The sequence below is a fragment of the Anguilla rostrata genome, chromosome 1 (assembly GCF_018555375.3).
Source record: "Anguilla rostrata isolate EN2019 chromosome 1, ASM1855537v3, whole genome shotgun sequence".
Taxonomy (NCBI): domain Eukaryota; kingdom Metazoa; phylum Chordata; class Actinopteri; order Anguilliformes; family Anguillidae; genus Anguilla; species Anguilla rostrata.
Window position 1 is genome coordinate 68,485,884 of NC_057933.1, and position 19,782 is coordinate 68,505,665.

At 40.4% G+C, this 19,782-nt stretch overlaps 2 protein-coding genes and 1 long non-coding RNA gene across 3 annotated transcripts in view; 1 reads left to right on the forward strand and 2 right to left on the reverse strand.

Moving 5' to 3' along the window:
- On the reverse strand, positions 1 to 11,100 carry dcst1 (DC-STAMP domain containing 1). The gene is made up of 15 exons (XM_064353055.1): positions 10,923 to 11,100; positions 10,730 to 10,804; positions 10,290 to 10,418; positions 10,029 to 10,168; positions 9,717 to 9,888; positions 9,064 to 9,207; positions 8,834 to 8,955; positions 8,306 to 8,463; positions 7,812 to 7,911; positions 7,587 to 7,682; positions 7,230 to 7,356; positions 6,682 to 6,798; positions 5,973 to 6,115; positions 1,184 to 1,294; positions 1 to 701 (listed from the first exon to the last, which is right to left on the reverse strand). Exons 1-15 carry the CDS (start codon positions 11,083 to 11,085, stop codon positions 462 to 464), a joined length of 2,037 nt encoding a protein of 678 aa, XP_064209125.1. The 5' UTR covers positions 11,086 to 11,100; the 3' UTR covers positions 1 to 461.
- dcst2 (DC-STAMP domain containing 2) overlaps positions 10,912 to 19,782 on the forward strand; it is an 11,948-nt gene continuing 3,077 nt past the window's right edge. The window contains exons 1-12 of the mRNA XM_064353044.1: positions 10,912 to 12,358; positions 12,612 to 12,782; positions 13,748 to 13,849; positions 14,173 to 14,367; positions 15,666 to 15,731; positions 16,169 to 16,382; positions 16,521 to 16,678; positions 17,018 to 17,182; positions 17,529 to 17,696; positions 18,246 to 18,346; positions 18,847 to 18,977; positions 19,339 to 19,466. Of these exons, the coding sequence (XP_064209114.1) occupies positions 12,037 to 12,358; positions 12,612 to 12,782; positions 13,748 to 13,849; positions 14,173 to 14,367; positions 15,666 to 15,731; positions 16,169 to 16,382; positions 16,521 to 16,678; positions 17,018 to 17,182; positions 17,529 to 17,696; positions 18,246 to 18,346; positions 18,847 to 18,977; positions 19,339 to 19,466 (1,921 nt within the window). The 5' untranslated portion in view covers positions 10,912 to 12,036. The remainder of the gene's footprint in view (positions 12,359 to 12,611; positions 12,783 to 13,747; positions 13,850 to 14,172; positions 14,368 to 15,665; positions 15,732 to 16,168; positions 16,383 to 16,520; positions 16,679 to 17,017; positions 17,183 to 17,528; positions 17,697 to 18,245; positions 18,347 to 18,846; positions 18,978 to 19,338; positions 19,467 to 19,782) is intronic.
- The window catches only part of LOC135264273 (uncharacterized), a 12,883-nt gene continuing 8,564 nt past the window's right edge, over positions 15,464 to 19,782 (reverse strand). Inside the window, exon 3 of the long non-coding RNA XR_010332648.1 lies at positions 15,464 to 17,196. This is a non-coding gene — a long non-coding RNA (uncharacterized LOC135264273). The remainder of the gene's footprint in view (positions 17,197 to 19,782) is intronic.

The window sequence follows — 19,782 nt, forward strand, 5'->3', positions numbered from 1 at the left end:
TCATTTAACTATACCTTTATAATAACCTTTGTTAATCAGAAAATAATATTAAATGCTACCAATAAATGTGCCCTTATCTTGTTCCTTCAAGCATTTTCTTAGTGTCCAAAATGGGCTTAAAAGTACTATTACTAAATTACTAAAATTACTAAGGCCTTGACCCTAAAACATACATATCACCTTTTTTCCTCAGAGCATCATTTACGATAAATTATCACACATGAGGTAAGCCACATGTTCATATTGCAACTAAAAGTTTAAAAAATCCAGTATTTACTAAAAAAGACAAGAAAGTGCCAATTGTATGTGTGTGTTTGAGCATGTCTTTGTATGTAGGCTTACTGGTGTGTCTACTTGTGTATACATCTGATTGTGCATGTGTGACTGTGTGTGTGTGTGTGTGTTTGTAGTAGATGTGTGCAATTATGCATGCTAATGGGTGCTTGTTTAAATTATTTTTTTTATTCAGGATAGTTGTTATCAGAATCACTCTCACTCTCATCAATGTCATACTGGGTATAGGAGGTGCAGGCAAAGCAGACCCTGCCCAGGTCTCTCCAGCACTGAGGGCAGTAGGCCACCTGGCAATCCTGAACGCTACACTCCACACCCTGGTTCCCTCTCTGTCTCTCCCCACAAACACAACACCACTGAAGCTTAAAGCCTAGCCTCCCAAATCCAGAGGAAATGATGGACAGCACCTGAGAGATAGGGGGAAGAAGAAAGAGTGAGAGAGAGAACATGAGGTAAGGGGAGACAGGAAGTTTGAGAATGTCCATAAAATAACAAAGAGATATTATGCAGTATAAGGCATTTAAAAAAATGTAAAACATGCAATTTAATACTTTCTGCAAGATGATTCCTCATTATCATGAAAAAAGAACGGTGTATAAAGATTGTGCCACAATGCATGACCTGTTGGATGGGAGTGGAAATCTGTACAACAGTTGACTGTGTGGTTTTTGTGCTGTGAAAGGGCTTCCCAGTTAGGTCAATGTCTGGATAAGACTCAGGGAGAATATGATTGTACATGATCAACCAGTCATTTGCTATTCCTTCAAATGACTGAGATTCAGCTGTACACCCAAAACAACTAAGGCCATTGAGGATAGTACCAATACTGTATTTGTAAAGCTACAATAGACGATTGATAATGAATGGCCATAGCACAGAGGGTACTCACGGTCCTCTGCGGTTTCCCACGCTTCATGAGACGTTTGCGCTGCGTGTCCAGATATGAGATCCGCCTCTGGATCTGTAGGTTGTACAGGAACAGAGCCCGCCTCTTCTCCCGCTAACCAATCACACAGGAGCAGATACAGACGCAATCATATGATGAGCACAACAGAAGATGCAGAACTTCAGTCTAGTATTTACTCTGCTCAGGCTCTCTTTTTGGCCAAAATTAAAGATCTACACACGTGGCATTTTGCACTTAAGTGTACACATTTGTCATGACATTTGTGCAGCGAATGTGATGCATGTTCCTGGACATTCAGGCTTCTTCCTAAAACAAGATTTGAAGGATAAATTTAAAAGAAGAACACCCATCTAGAATGTTGAGTCTTGTCTGTTAACAAGGCGCTCATTAATTTTTTCAAGTTTCAAATTTATTAATCATACCCTGAAATACTGAAATAAATACTAGAACTGAGGTTATGAATCTTAATTACTTTTGATGGCTGGACAAGTGAGGAAGATAGAACTACAGCCGGATTGACAATTACATGTCTTTGAGATAATGTGTTTCTGAAGTGTGCATCAATAGTTTCCCCTCTTCACCACTCCATTTGCATTAGTTTAATTGTGTTTGATTTAGAGGCAATCTTTTTAAATAACATAATGAAAGGGGGTAGCAATAATAACGGCACTTCAGCTGATTCAGTATGAATGGATACAGTGCGGCAATACAGATGTAATCCCACTGAATGTGCACGGCTGCAACATTAGCAGGCTCATTACAGGGTGTCTAATGCTATTACAGTAAGCCCTTTCAGCTTTACTGGACACAAATGTGAATATGCATTTCTTACCAGATTGCATAGATGCCCATGTTCATCCAGTGCACACTTCTACAGGTTAAACTGTATGTTGAACACTTGAATTCCTATGCAAACTTTAATACTGGGCTATTCAGAAGTTGTTCCTTTTCTGTAACACACTGCACATATTCAGAATTGAATACTTGTTACTACTTAGCAAGCCACAAGCAACCCGTCAGGGTTTTGGCAGGTTAGGACCCAAGTGCAGAGAAAAACACAGGAGGCTCAAAAGGTAGGGTTCTATACAAGACTATAAGACTTTACTACCAAAAAAAAACAAACAGGGAACAAAGAGGCCACAAGGGGCAAATCTAAAAAACACAAAAAATGCTTGAAAATAAAATAACAACCCAAGGAACTCAAAAACTCAAAATACAGGAAACTCGAAAACTAGAAACACAGGGAACTAGAAACTCTCAAAAGTACAGGGAACACACAGCGAGGGAACACAACAATAGGATCCAGCACCCAACTCAGGCAAACAAAGAAGTTAAATACACAGGGGGCTAACAAGACACAGGAGAACATAATGCACAATCAATAGAATAACGAGACAGACATGTGTGGGATGTGATCACATAATTAACCCATTACCACAACAATTAACAACCAGACACGAAACGCAGGCAGACCAAACTAAGGGGCGCGAGACAGGACAAAAACTATGGGGGAGGCGGGAACAGAGGAGGCACAACCATGACACAACCATTCAAAAGGCTGGTAGCAATAAATTAAATTAAACCTCATTCACACAAACTAGATTGTGAATGAACTGCTTTTCTTTCAAGGTCTAATCAATCTCGTACGCTCCATCTTTTGGGGAACTATTTGCAAACCCTCTGTAAGACAACCAGTAGTTAATGATTCCAAACCTACAGTAAATAATAACACAAAAAATAAATTAATAATACATGCAGGAAAGGCACTCTGTGTGACATTGTTTACTTTCACTTGTTTTTATAATGACTGACAAAAAGGACTAAGAATCCATTACTTGTCCAAACCTTCCCATGCTATGACCATAGGGCAACAATAAAAAGCTGAACAATAATAAATGTTCTCCTGCTGGCGCTTGATAAACATAGGCTTGCCTGGGAGAGGTGCCAGCATATCCATGTGTATTCACGGCATTATCAAGATGCCGCTCTTACGAGTGGTAATTAGTGAATGCACAGCCACTGACAAGGTCACATCTCACCCCATTTCCACAGGGAAATGGTCATAGGAAAGATCCAGTTCAGCTATAAATACTACTGGATATAATTACTGTGCTTTGAGTGCTTTTCTTCTCAAAGTTATTTGCCTAATTTAAAAAAGAACAGTTTTACGTTGTTGTTGAATTCATATGTGCAACAAATCTAATAAAGGAGTACGAAAACAGAATTTTGTCCTGAATTTTGTTTATAATCACACGTGGTAAAGAATGTTAGGGGTTCAGGATTAAGGCCAGGATTAAATGCAAGCAGTGCATTTGTGAGGCTAACACCAGAAATATGTCGCTCATAAAATTGCATCATCAGAAGTGAAAACTGAAAAGAATAAGATCATGGTAGTTTTAGCTGATTGAAAAAAATGTTGCCTTTCCTTTGACTGAAAAAAGAATCAATGGTCTAAAAGCGAGAAAATGTGCTGCCATACTACAAAAAAGTACAAAATCATTCCGCAATAATAAATAAATAAAAAACTGACAAAATATAATAGCAACCCACTTTAAGATGACAGAAAGAATACATAAGAACAATGAAAACATTCAACCTAATCACACACACACTTGCACACACACTCTCTCTCTCTCTCATATACACACACACACCAAGGATTGGTCAAGCACTCTATATTGCTTGAAGAAAATTACATACTTGTAATAAATGTAAATGATTTGACAGATTTAGTTTCATCAACTGCAGCTTTAGCAGTCTGTTGCTTTATGGGTAATAATGTTGGCTTTGAAAATCCTTGCTTCACAGTCTGCATTTCAGCAGCAGTTGTGATTCTAAAGCATTGGAGTGTTCAACATTGTAGCCGTTGTCAAGGATACAGACAATGACACTCAAGTGAAGTTCCACTCATTTCTGGGGGTTTCGAATCAACATGGTGGCAGCATGAATAGAATCCTAATGAATCAAAATTGTTTATAAAAAACATAATCCGTTGGTATTTTTTTTGGACATTGTCATTTTCAAATGAGACTAGGATACCATTGTGAGCAGCACAGGCTATAGACTATATATTCTTTACTAAAAATAAGGCTAATGTGTAGGCCTATTGCATAATGGTTTATGCAGCAAGCTAACTATAGTTAATGATTCGAGTTTCCACTCACTGATATGCTGAAGGAATTAGAACGATAGACAGCACAATATATATAATCTCTGACCGAAAGAGCTTCCATCTGGTCTATTTTTCGGTGGGCAGATGTACAGTTTACTCTGATATACTCTAATAATAAGTTATATAGACGTCCAAATAATGTTGTGTGTCTTCACATCCCTATTTCACCCCTACATTCTAAACACAAACTAGTTTTGTGTACTCCCTCAAGCACTGAAAATCATCCAAATGCCCATCACACACTTACATGAATATACACACATAATACAAACATACAAACACACACACACACACACACACACAAACACTCACATCACATCTCAAAAGTGATTCAACTAAAATGTGGAAGAGGTTTTCTGGTCACATGAGACAAAAATAGAGCTTTTGAGTGAAAATGGCAATTATTTTGCCTGACACATAGCAAAGACTGCACATGTTCCAATGAACAGTGAATATATGAATACCTACAGTGAATCATGGAGGTGGGAATATCACGCAATGGCAATGCCCCTGTTTGTCAGAGGCTAGGAAACTTGTCAGAGTTGAAGGAAAAGTGGATAGTGCAGGGGACAAGAAAATACTGGCAGAAAACCTGCTTCACTCTGATAAAGTTTGATCTGAGGCTGAGGCCAAAATTAACTTTCAGCATGACAATGATCCAAAAAGCACTGAGCCAAAGCAACATTAGACTGGAGTGGCTCCAGAATTTTTTTTAATTGAATGTCCTTGAGCGGTCCAATCAACGTCCTGACCTCGAACCCCATCAAAATCTGTGGCCCACAAAACTGTCCATAAACTATGTCCAAGCAACCTGAGAGAGCTGAAGCAAATCTGCCGAGAAGAATGGGCAAAAATCATTCCCAAACCGTGTGCAACGCTTGTAGAGACCTGCCCAAAAACCAAGTCTCTACGAGCATTAAAATCCCTTAAACGTGTTACTGTGAGGAGACATTAAGGTGCTTCCACCAAATATTTATGTGAAGGGTGTGAATACTTATGCACTTAACATACTTTTTAAGTTAACGTACTCATAAGTTTTAAAATATAGGTCGACATATTACTTATCAAGTGTACCTTCCATTATTTTAATATTTTAAATTTGATCCTACATAGTATATCTAACTATCCCAAGTCAATATAAACTGTATGTACTTGATACTTTGCTGGCTAGCTAACTGTTTGGGGTCCGCACAACTCTACTCAGGTTGCAACAAAAAAGATGATATGAGTTGATTAAACACAGGTGAACACAAAAGCAGTCCAGAGAAATTAATAAATATTTAAGTTTCGTTTTAAGATGACGTGTGCCTAGCATTTATTGTATTTATCTGACTACTGTGAATCAGCTCCATTCAGTCTTTCTGTCACGTCATTACAGCAGGTTTCCACATTCTGAATTTTCTTGGGCAGGATCCAGTGTGACATCACGGGCCAGCATTCCCCTTTTGGAAAGACTAGGTAGAGTAAGGATTTAAGTTCTGGGTGACAATGGTCCCAGGTGGAACAGTGGCCTAATCTGGGCCTGGCCACGACAATGATTAATTTTGTGACCGCCAATCTATTGTTTGCCAGAAACGGACAAAGGACTTTTTGGCTCACCTTGGGAAAGTAAAAAGCACAGATGACCCTGCGCAGGCGATTGCTGTACACCTGCAGACAGCACATGAGGGCCATTATTAGCACGGGTCCTGTCGCCCACAGGTATTCCTCCCAGCTGAGGGCCCGCGGCTGAGGCAGGCAGTCTGCGCAGGGGAAGCAAATGGCTGGTGAAGGGTCACAACACAGAATGCACATAACTGTATGCTGAAGGCCTGTTTAGCCGTTGCTTAGTCAAACATTAAGCAACAGTGATTAGCTTCAGAGCCAAAAGACGGCATTAGACAGCATTTACTGAGAAGCACAGCAGATGGCGAAGGCGATGTCCAGCCTGTGCGCACAATTTAAGCAAAAAGTCAAACAGCAACACGCAGAAAGAAGAAAACACAATTATTATTGATTAACAGCAGGTGAATTATTAATTTTTAGAAACAAAAATTGAACAGTTTAACTAATCTGGGGAATAGCCTATGGTCAAAAAATGCCCTGCCTGCGAAGAGTTATATTAGCAAATCATTAGTCTTCAAAGTGTAGACTTGGATCAATAATTGTTAATGAAGTACCATCAGACATGTGAGGGTCAATTGACTTTCAGTTTCAATTAGTAATTGAAATCAATCACAGGTAACTGCTTGATTTCAAATGTACTAACTGATTGGACCCTGTGCATAATTCCCTGGTAGAGGACAGCGTTAGAAAACAGGTGACGTACGGCGATTGCTGGACATCAAGTCTAAGTTGGAGGAGGTGTTAAAGGCACCAATGGTTTTCCGCAGGAGAGTTGCAAGCATAGATTGTCCACCAATGTTGATTTCTATCTGATGACTGCCTGGAATACAGCAGACATAATAATAATTTACATTAAAATGAATCATTTTGTTCAGCAGTTTCATTCTGTGTAGTGCTTAGGATGCTGTTACAAATTCTTCCATCCTGTTTTATTTTTTTTGTCAATATGTCTGAGTGGTCCACACAATTTAAGAGCTTTTTTTTTTTATTTGGGGTGCCTTTCAAATATTTGAACAAAATATATGACAAAAACAACCTATGTCCACTGCTATTGCAACATACATATCAAAAGAATATATGTCTCACGCTAAGAGCATAATTTTTGTGGAACTGAAAGGTACATAATTAGTTCTGTTTCATCGCAGACATATGCCTCTTGTGTTATTATGCAAATGTGAATAACACAACCGTAAACCCAGATCATGGACCTGAATGCTGAAATAGGCCATGCAGGATTGGGTTAGAACGCACTTGTGAAGGAGTACTCAGTAAATGTGTGCCTGCGGATGATGTCAAAGATGCGGTAAAGGATCCAGTCCATGGCCAACATAATTCCAATGAAGAGGGCCAGACCACAAACCTTCAGCAAGCCCAGAGTCTGTGGGTGACAGCACAGATAAAAAAAGTTCAGATTTCTCGTTTATTACTTAGAATGACCAATGATTAGTTGCTTTACGTATTGCACATTTTGAAGCGTTATATCCATATTTCCTCATAAATCTATTTAACATGACAGGGTTACATCCTGAGACTTTAAAGCATTGGGGCCGTCCCTGTCATTGTAAAAAAAAAAGATATATATATATATATATATATATATGTATATACCACAAGCTTGAGCTCGCTGGGGTGTATGGAAAGACTCCATGGGTATATGAAATTGCCACGTTCGGCTTTCTTCAGGGGTAAGAGGTACCGCTTGCCCTAAAGAGAATTCCTGATATAGTTATTTTTGTCATAAAATTCTCTCTAAATATAAATGTAAAAGAAAACAATGACCAAAATGTTATTTAATGCATTGAGTAAGAACAACATTTCCACTAAGCCTCTTACCGCCTTCTTCCTACGGGCGTCGATCTGTCTGAAGTAAGTGGTTATATACTTGTTGTCAAAGCGAATGGCTTGGCAGTATTGTCTAGCATAATCAAAAGCACTGCAAGAGGGACGGGAAGGTCAGTGGTTTTAATCCTTTATATTGAATTTAAATGCAATTCTCACTATGTCAATTGGTTACACATTAGACATTGTATGGCAATTCAAAACTTAGAACTCCTTTTCATGAAATTGTTCTACTTGTCACAATATAATATTTATCACACATTTACTGTAGATGAAGTTCAATTTAGCAGACTAAATGCAGCCAAATCCACAACTTTATCTTTAACTAGCTTAAAACACCAGATTCACCTAATTATACAAAGCATGCAATAGGAAAACACTATTCCATGATTCCTTTATGATTAATTACAGTATATACAGTATGCCGTTTCATACTGAGCATGGGGAAAGATATGTACTAAGGCAGAGGAAAAGCTGAAATAACTTACGAGTAAAAGATCAAGACAAAGGTACAGGAGAGAAGGACTTGGAACACCTCCAGCACCTGTTCTACAAAGACCTTTTTCTCCTGAAAGCTTTTACGCAGCTCCTCTGTGAATTCCTCTGGTAACACTTCCACCCCTAGCAAAGACTGCTGCTTTGTCTTCTGCAGAGACAAATTTCACTATTAATCACAGATGAACGTACAGCTAATTACCCAGTCTAGTTTTATCACTTGGATTCAACAGAAATAACCATTTCTGGACATAAGATTAGTGACTGGTGTATTTTAAGTATTATAAGTATTAAGTTTAAGTTGCAGAAATATCATACGATTGAGATCAGTCTTTATTTTTTGGCTACAAAAATATGCCAAACATACAGGATTGTAGCTTGCCAAAGATTAGAAACTTGTATTCTAGTTGTATTACCATAAGAAGTTGGACTACTATTAGTAAGTGTTTAATAATCAAAACACAGACAAGAAAGTACTGAGGGCTATTAAAGAGGAGGCAACAGAAATGGCTGTACTGTACTTTGGCAACCAAGACTGTGCTGAAGTCCTCTCCCAGACTGTTGATAGAGGTGTTTATCTTGTCATAGGTTTGTCCAAAGTTACCCTCCACTGGAATCTCCTTTTTGCACCAAGGCGTCATGACTGATGGAAAAAAGAGGACCTGACCCATGAAAAGCACCATAAAATATCATTATTATTGTTAATACTGTGCCCATTGGCTTTTCTCCACACTGCTGCAGAACTCCATACCTCTCATGACGTCACAAAGAAAGTGAAACTGCATGGGCACACAAAGCAAGTGGCTGATCAGAGGGGCCTTGACAGTTTCCATACAGTCCTGCCACTTGAAGTGGAACCAGTCCCGACAGCGATCTATCCCCTGCTGTACAACATCTGACACAACATAAACAGCCCAAGTTTAACCAAGCCAAATCTACAACAACTGACATTTAATAAAATGTATTATTAAATGTTTTATTACTGTAGCATCATGTTAGTTATTAGTCACTGAAGCAAAATAATAATAAAAAACTAACATATGCACAATGAGAGTAGAGTGAAAAAATGTATTTCTGAAGTTGGACGTACAATGAAAATGTTGCTAATTGTTATAATTTAATTTCAATGAAACAATCTTTAACAAAGGTTAAAAGGATGATAATTATCTCCATGGGACGGAGTTATTAAACTGCCATAAAACATATATATATTCATAAGTACTAAATTGGATAAACGACCATACACAACCCCATTTCCACATAATAGGAAGGCCCAGAATTACAGAAAAGGTCTGTTGAATAATGATTTAAATCATACAGTTGATGAGGTCACATTTGTAAGGGTGTATGGACATACTTGTGAAAACTGACAAACAGCACAGTGTATTCATCTAATGACCTCACATTCACACCGCAGCATGGTCTTGGCAACAAAAATCTCTTGGGTGCTCTTGCCCTTCAGGGCAGATTCCTGGTTGAGGGTGTTGTAACCGTATTCCCCCATCACCTCCTCTCTAATGCTCTGGAAGTTTCTGGTCACGTTCTTTGCCTCATCCTGGAACTTCCCTTTGTCATCCTAATGCAGCAGAGCACGATCAAAGCAACGGGTACATGGGGTTAAAAAATGCAGTGCAATGGCAGGATATTAAGAAAAACATTCCAGATTTTTCCTATAATTTTCCACTTCACCACCAGTGGCTCCCACTCTACACCCACCACAATGCTTTGCATCACTTGCATGAAGGGATCGATCACCACCTTCCACATAACCTTGCTGTGCTCAATCTGCAGTTCAATGTTACAGCCCATGGAGAAGGCTATGTTCTGCACGTTGTTGTAGATATTGGAGATGGGCCCTGTCAGGATGCAGTAAGACCATGAGGATCATTAGGCATTATCACTCAAGCAGCCAAACTATATATTTTTCCTAATTTATTTTTAACTGAGCCAGAAGAGGTTCGGGGCTCTGTGATGTACCTTGGTAGAGGCCACACATGACAATAAGCATTATATAGGCTCGACCCCGGGATCCAAGCATACTGGGAAACATCAGGAGAACAGCACAACGGAAGTAAGTGGAGAGTGCCCCACCCACAGCACACAAACCTGTCACAAGCACAGACAGGGAGAATGCTCTCATTTTCATCACTGAAAGTAGCAAGGTTTCACTACTACTAAAATGACAGGCCTATACTGAAATATGGATCCAATCTTATATTAAGCTGAAACAGGCACATCTGACCTGTTTCAAACCAAACCATCTCTTATCGTTTCTTTGTTGATTTGCATTAAATCCACATAACTAGAAATTACTCTTCACATATTTGTACTGTTTCAACAGGTTTCTTTTCAACGGGAACCAGTCCCAATTCTTCTATATTTTCAACCAAAACAACAAGCTCCATTAGCCAACTCACCGACAAAAACACAGGCAAAAATTATTTTGAGTGCGATGGACATTGGGATCTTGTACATAAGTCCAAAAAATAATGCTACAAAACAAAGGCAGAAATACACTCATTACTGTAGCCTCCTCAGTGACGATGGTTTTGTGAAATTAGTAGGCCTAGGCTATCGTAGGCCGTTATAGGCTACAGATCCATGTCTCACCGATACCACTGACAGCTCCGAAAAGCGCACCCATGCATAGCCGACGCAGGCGGAACTCTTTTGGCTTGCTGAACAGAAATGTGTGTGCGAAAACCGGGAGAATCCGCGAGCTTATCCTCTCCACGGCTGTGGAGAGAAGAGGTCGATGTATTTCACTGGTCATACGATTGTTTATAGGCCACCAAACCTGTCATTACGGACTTGGATAATATTAGTCTATATCAGAAAAAAAATTACTAAACTGTACTTATGTATGGTTGCTTTCTTAGATATATCCGGGCTTATGTCTAGAAGAAATGCACAGCTTTGTGTTAAAGTCTATTTTACCAAATATAATCAGCCGTTCTTTCCCATACTTTGTTGTAATTTTACACACCAGGATACAAATTCATCTGAAAATTAGTTCGAAATTGCGATATGACAATTTATTTAATCCAAACAATTGGGCAAATGTCTAGCGTTACCTGATAGCCTAATTCGTAGCCACTAAGAGAATTTGGCTAAATGTACCTGGCTACTTACTGGTATGCGCGGTTTTTATTTTACTGATCCTGCTTGACTGAATCATAATTTACTGTCTTTAGTTTAGCCTAATCTACCGAGTTAATTACGACATTTTATGGTAGCAAATTAGCTAAAATTTGCTCGTCGCGTTTTTACGGACACAATAATTTTGAAATACTGTGAATTACGTTAGCTTGTTTGGTTGCCACGCAACAAAGTGTTCTTATTCTTCAGTCCCATTTAATTCGTTTATACTTGGCAACATGATGTTCTTACGGATATTTTGATTATAGAAATATTTTTTTTCAGATAGGGTAGGCCTCGAGGAGAAAGTTGATTGACCAGCCTATTAATAATAGTATGATAGCTAGCCTAAGTAGGCCTATTTGGCAATGTTAGTTGTAGGCCTAGTTATCTAGATGAAGCGAACGTTAATGTAAGTATTGCAGCCATATGATTGCAGCCTAGCTGTTACCTATTTGTGGTTTTATTAGGTTGCTGATATATACTGCTTTCTTATTTGTATTAGGCATAATAACCTTGCTGTTTTGTTTTCAATTTCCAGTACTTTAACTATTATTTTGCCATCTTTACTTATTGGTGCGAAAAGATGGCCCACAATGGAAGGACAGAAACCAGCTGTTCGTACAGGGCTCAAACAGCTGTGGGAAGGAGACGTAATGTTAATGGACGAAAGTCTACGAAGTCGCACGATTCCCCACTTATGGAGGCAATGCGCAGTCTAGGCGCGTTCGCGTTTGGGCTGTTTCTTACCACCTTGTACGGAATGACAGCGCTATTCTTACAGAACTATGGGCTTTGGTACTGTCTGATCACTACAGTTACCATTGCCGGCTTCATCGCATTCGGCATGGGCCTCTCAGTCCGTGTCCGTTGCAATGTGATGCTCATGCTACCGATGCTCTGCTCCAGTAAGTGCCCATTAGTAAATGCACTGTAAATGTTTTGACTGGTTTCTTTGTGAAAGCAAGAACATATTGACCTCGGTGAAGAAGGACTGAACTGTTCCAGAAGTGCAAATATAGGGCTCTATGCCATGGAATTTAAACATAAAAAGTTTGCAGCTGTAACAAAAAATTAAATAGAAACAAATAATATTCAGTAACAACATTAATTTTGAGCGAAAGTTTATCTACCTTGACGTTTTTTTTTCTTGGCCCCCAGTGAAGGGACAAAAGGTGCTGTTATTCCTGATCTTTTCCCTGGTGGTCCAGGGGCCCATAGCCAACACGTTGGAGAACTTTGACCGTGCCGCAGGCAGCGTGGCTTGCGGGGCTGAACTAGCCATGAATCAGACCCGCCAGCTGATGGAGCGAGCTCGAGCACCGCTGCTTCGTGAGTGCCTATTCAGAACACACGTTTTTAATGTAGGCTACAGGTCAGATACAGACAAGGCGTCCAAGAAAAATGTGGATCTCGAAAAACAATCAAATGACCACAAGGCCTCTAATCGCATATCGTTTTGGATTATATTGTTGCTACAAAACACAGGGAAGTGCCCAGTGCTATATTGTTTTTCTGAAAAACGATGTAAGTACACTGGCCGCTTTCCTGTGTTTTGTAACAACAGAAAGTGATATATTTGAAGTGATAAAACGTACTATTTTCTGTCCAGTAATTCCATTTTTATGTTAAGTTGGGAGTAATGACATCATGCACAAGCATTTGCTTGCCAAGAAATGTAGAAGTGGTAAATATATCATATCTGGACATACATTCACTGTTTCAAAAATTGTAAATGACATGCACATTCTGTAAACTGGTACCATGTGCATTCAGACCATAATATAATGTTGTTGTGAGGGATACAAGGGCTTTTGGGTTTAAATAGGCAAGAGGCTGACCACTAATAAAATTAGATGAGCTGGCTGTAATGTGGTGGGAAGGAAGAAAAGAGAGCCTGCAAGTGAGTTGTGGTTTATTCTTTTTTTTTAGCATCTTGGATTTGTCCTCCGGCTTTCTATTTTCAACTTGCATAGCATTTATTTTTTTATCTATGTTTCATGAATGCAGTCATGTGACATGGTTGACTCCTACACCATTTAAAGACTACATGAAGGATTGTTTTATATTTGGATATTAACAGCGAGATAACTCAATGGACAGTCAGATGATGCTTTTTAGTACAATAGGCTTTCCTAAGAGGGCGTCTTCAGACTATTATTAGGCAGCTAGAGGATCGCGTACTGTATATGTGAATGTGTAAGTAAGAAACGTCAGCAGTACATCAGCAGTCCTCCAGATCTTTTTGCAGATCATGTGAAGGCAGCTGACCGTGGCACATTTGTTTCCCCTCACAGCTGTGCTGAATAAGATAAAGCAGATTACCAGGAACACCTATGCAGTTGCGGGGAGGGTGCAGAACCTCGTAAAGGCCTTAACGGAGTCGGTGAGGCACGTGGGTGAGTCAGTGACCTACAGAGGCCCTGCCGTCCACAGGGTTTTACAGCTCACTTTAATTCTCATCCCCCTCGAGAAAACACAGTTGTTTAACTGGTCCTCTAAAATACAGTTTTCTTAAATCAGTAAGTTGAATGGTTAGTTTTCAGTCATTGTGGACTATGGGCTGGGTTACTTTGACTGAAGCATAGTTCTCGTAGAATATTTAAGAAAATATTGGCGAATTGATAGTATTAACACAGATTGTGTTTTCTTAAACTTCAGGTCTTTCATTTTTGTCTGCACCCTTTGGCCCCCCCGCTACTCTTTTTCTCCTCCCTCCTAGCTCGTACCCTGAGGAACGTCCTCCACTTCCTGGTCAACATCGGCGAGGTGTGCAATGACAAGCTGGGTACCCCCTACAGGAAGTGCAACATGTTATTCGACGAGGCCCGTGACAACTGCATGGAGCTCCTGTCTGTGTTCTCCTTCCTCTGTCATGTGGTGGATGGCTTTCGCCCCCTTTGTGGTCTTGCTCGGGGTTGGTATCAGTTAGTAATTCACATGTACAACGTCTCTATCATTGCTGTTGTTTTCCTCTTTCCCCATTCTCTGTGGTGCCCAATGTTTGGGTCTTTAAATCTCCCAGTGTTTAGTTTGCTAAGGTCCCTGATGTGTGACAATTTATTGCCCAGGCTAGAGTCTCAGTGATTATGTTAGGTTCACCACAAGTTAATGGCTCCCTTGATAAGCAGTTGAACCAAATAGATTTCTTTGGATTTCTGCAAATTTTTGAAAGGTCTGTTGGATTGTGGTCTAAACCTGGAGACGACTGTTTTGGCTGCAGCGTGACAAGGTGTGAGAGAAACTGGGCTTCGGTTCCCACTCTGTCGAGATGTCTAGCAGCACTTTCTTAGAAAAGAAGAAAACAGTTACAGTGTATGACGTACTTGCTCGCCGTGTCTGTATTTCTTTTAAAGTGTATCATTGTATAATATCTGCTTCTGGCCAGACCCAGTCAAACTGGTACCGTTAATTGTGAATCCAAGCATGACCCTGGTCTGAGGAGAGCAGAAAGAAAAAAGGCAGGATAGAGCTGACTTCCACTGATCCTCGCCCTTTCGGTTTCTCATACTTTGTCTCCTGCCCAACTGTCTGTGCACTTTCCCTGTCCTTCTTACTGCTATACTCTTAACCCTCCTGTTCTGTTCATTTTTTAGGTACAGCAAAAATGTTCCCGGGTCAATCCCCATACAGGGGGGGGTTTGCAAATACATGAAATGAACCATTTTCATTTAAAATGTTGATTACACTAATTAAGGCCAGTAGAAGAAGTTTCATACTGAAAAAATAATTTTAAGTATTTTTCCTAGATTTTCAAACTTTAAAAAGGGTCAATTTGACCCGCAACATAACAGGAGGGTTAAATATTTAGAAGGGTTGCAAATACCATCTACTGACTCCACTCACATAAATTAAACCTATTAACTGAGCAGCAATGGCGCGGCTGAATTCCTAAATGACTAAATGTCAGTCAAAGCAGGGGGCCAAAATAAGGAAGTTTTTGGGGTTAAGTACTATGGAGGAGGTTGGAAAGAAACAACACACAAGGAGGATGACAAAGAGGGAAAAAATGTAAAGTGTTTGAACTGTATTTCCCTTAGGGACAGATAGCATATGGGTCTGCAGACAAACCCAAGCAAGTAATAGAATAACATAGGTCACAGAAGACACAACAGACTTTAGTACATGAATGTTTCCTATTGTATTTCATCTGCTGTACAATTCTAGCATACTCTCTCTCTCTCTCTCTCTCTCTCTCTCTGTCTCTCTCTTCAGTGCTACAGATGTTCTGTATAATACCTGAATATATAGCAAGTCATATGAAGACCAGAGTGGCTGCCTGTAAGTAGCATCCCAAACCATTAAAGATAAAGACGTCCCTAAATGCCATGTGCACTCCCTAATGGTAGTATATCATGCTTTGAGACAATCAGAGAAAAAATTATAAGCATATGTTTTCTGTCATACTCCAATTTACATCAACAAGACAACTGTTCAATCGTTATAGTTTACTAAAACAAACATACAAGGTAAAAAGGGCAGTGTATACAAGAAAAAAAAGATCATTGATTTTGGTTTTTGATTTTGGCCTTTCATTTTTTTACTTAAATTACATTTTTTTACATTTCATTATTGATCTTCTTAACCTGAGATCACCATGTAAACCTCATTGTTATTCATTGTAAGGAGAGGTATTGTAAAACTGGCCTGCACTGAATGTTGAATAATGTGTGAGTTTATAGTTGGTCAGTTTCTGATGTCATACTATTTTCTCTAAGCAACTATTGCTGCCTTTGAGCAGATGAAGCAGGAGTTTGAGTTCAACATCTCAGCCTCCATACACTTCGACACACAACTCGACAGCAGCCAGTCTCTACAACAGGTGGCCCAGGGAATCATGGGAGAGGTCTCCGAGGACCTTAATCGCATCCAGGAGTTAATGGGACTGCTGGGATATGTAGGCTTGTTCCTTCTACTGCTTATGTACCTGCAGTGAGTCTAATATAACTGAGCTCAAAAATGGTCTTGTTATCTTATTATCTCCTCTCTTGCATATAAAAGAGAATTGCACGGAAATATACAATCATGTGCTTATATCACCCATGTTGATTTTTTTGTGCCCGTGGGAAGGGCTGCCCTGTACAAAAGCAGGTTCCTCCACCAGGACGACTTTGACAACATATACATCACCGAACAGTTTGTGCAGATAGACCTTATGAGATCCAGACAAGGGAAACCAACTCTGCTGCCGCTCACTGACAAAGAGGCTGTCACCTACATCAGCCCTTGTGAGTCGAGATGGGGGGGGGGGGGGCGGAAAAGGGCTGAGTGGAATGAGGAGAGGTGAGCATGAAAGAGGGGAGGGGGGGGAGTGAGAATGACGCTGATCTCAGAAAGAATGAACAAAGTGTGATGGGCGGTGGCGGGGAAGTGCTGATAGTGGAGGCGAGGAAAAGCAGGAAGGAAGTGCTGGAATAGAAGAGAGGAGGGAGGGCAGGTAATGGAGAGAGGTAGAGGAAATGAAGCAGGAAAAGGGTTATTTTAAAGGGAGGTGCTGTGACTCAACCCTACAGTGCAGCGCGCCTCCCAGAGGTTTGATCCCTGCTCGTGCCTTCGTCTGTCCCCAGGTTCTCTGACCCTGACGGCCAGAGAGAGACAGGGAGCGGCCGTCAGCTCAGTGTCTGTTCTCAGGCACGTTGCCATGGGCTGCCTGGTGGTGCTGCTGGACCTTGTTGTCTTCTGGGCATTCGATGTAGTGCACCACCTGGCCCAGGGGGAGATTGTAGCCAGAGGTGAGACAGGTGTCCTGTTAGAAATAGGAGGAGACCCAACTTGTGGTATTGTATATGAAACACAGTGTACACACTCATAAGTCCACCCAGTTTCTGACTAACTGTTTTGTGTAGAAAAGTTATTTTACAGAATACTGTGTAATCCCTCAAAGAAATTAAGTGTAACAAATTGAAACACAAATACTCAGACAAAATAAGTACTCATTACTCTAATAATCCATGATGTGATGGTTTCAAAAAACCTTGACCCAAAAGAGCAGAAATAAAAAATACTGTGTACAATAAAGTGTTGGGAAATTAATGTATTCCAGCTCTAAGCTCTATTATGGGTTGTGTGTCTCCCCAGCCCCTATTGTGGTTGCAGTTCAAGTGAATGGTTCGGGCTACGCCTCAGATATCTTCAAGGATCTTGTGGCCTCTTTTGAGGTCCTGCAGAAGGGCAATATCACTGTCCTGAGTAAAAAGTGCCTGATGTTGCCCTCTGAGCCTGATTACTATGGCTTCCTCATTATAGGTAAGGTCATGGCCAACGTGGAAATTCACCTGGGGGTAATTTCACGAATCAGGATTACTGAGTTAGCTGGATAACTGCACTGAGTAAAACCCAGAGAAACTCTTTCTACTTAAGTCCATGTTCCAGATTCGGGAGGGTTCCAGGTTTTACTCTGTGCATTTATCCAGCTAATTCAGTAATCATGCTTTGTGAAATACCCCCCTGATCTAAACTGTGCTGAGCTAGAGCGCTTGGTGTACTTTACTGGCAAATCGTGACATCTAGTGGTCAGGGGACAAAATAGATGCATGAACACGTATGATACAAGGGAGGGCAAGCAAAGTTGAAATTGGTGCTGTCCCGAAAACCAAAATTGAAATTGAACACTGTTCAAAATCTTTCAAAATTATGAACCTATATGTGCATCAATACAATTTTATTTGAAATATTGCATCTGAAATAACACTGATTTTGTTTTAAATACACAAAATGGATCTTAAAACATGGGATGATAGGATGATGTTTATGTCTCCAGACCTCCCTCAGTTTTAATTCTCTTTTCCACCACAGGGTTCCTTTATGGTCTCTCCTTCTTTGTTGCAATGGCTGGTAGCTACAGCAACCGTTTACGGAGATTGATCTGCGCCAGTTACTATCCAAAACGCGAACAGGTGGGTCCACAAAATTAAATAATATACTCAAATTATATAAAAATTATATAATATACTCAAACTGTTTTACATTAACAGTAATATATATAATATCCACAAATTATATTATATACTGTTAATGTCAAACAGTTTGCCTTATACAGCAGCACCACCATCAGCAATGCTTCAGGTCCTAAAAGCTTCACATAAACACAGTACCCCCCGCCAACTAAACCAATCAAGGCACCACATGTGTGCTTCACTCCCTTAAAAGATTACATTAATCACTAAAATGGAGATGATATCACAGAAAAAAGGAACTCACTTGAATGTGATGATTGTAAATAGATGTGCATGTATATGTGCTAGAAAAAGAATTTGCAGTGAGCTGAAGAAACATCCTTGCCTTGATACTGCAGCGCTTCACAGGAGCCAAAACGGAAGCCCCCCAGAGGCCAACAAATGAAACAATATGTAATTTCTCTAAGACCTGTATTAATGTCCTTTCCTCTCTGGCACAGGAGAGGATCCTCTTCCTGTACAACCGCATTCTCAGCCAGCGTACCTCCCTGAGGAAGGCCTTGCTGAGGTCCGTGGCCCAGAGCAAGGCTGACGAGGTCCACGCCACCCTGCTGCAAAGGCTGGTGGCCTGGTGAGGCACTTCCATCCAACGCAGCCTAATTCTCTCTTTGATATTCACATCTTTGCAATTGTTGTGTGACTGCACTCATGTTTCGGGTGGACATCCGGTTGTTCCAGGGATATAGGAGGAAGGTTCGCGTATGATAGTTCAGTAGTACACTCTGCTTTGTGCTATCACTCAGAATTTATACAGTTTAGCCATTTTCAGCAAATTAGTTAAATATAAATGATGATTGGTTGGTTGTGTGGATTGTTTACTGATGACTTGTCAAGGAGTGATTGCATGATGGCAGGAATGGGAAGAAGTAGTTGTTTTATAGTACGCATAATAATCAGAAGCCAGGCTTCTCATTGGCTTTCCCTATACACAGCCTTCCTGCTCGGTCTTGCATCGCAAAATTCTTCAAGGCCCCTGAGGTTCACTGCATGGCTTGTGGAAAGGCAGCGAAAGGGAGGGAGGACCCCAATATGTTCGCCTGCATCACACCGCAGTGCAAAGGTACCTCAAACTTAACGTCTGAACCCACTGTAGGCTATCGCATTTCAAGGTGAATCTGGCGTGGTCAGCTCTTATGAAAGCAGCACTCCCACAAGCTATCTGTGGAATAAGCTGCAGGCATTCTTGACTCTTACATATCAATGGCACAAGATGCTGATCCAGTTAATTTTGAACAGTAAAACCAGAAAGTAGACAGAAACAGGAAGCAAAATTCCCATGAGATTGGAGCTGGCTGCTACTTTGGACCCAGGATTGGGCGGTGTGCAGGGGTTCTGTCAAGCTTGTGCTTCCTGCATGTTCATTGCCGTTGAGACCC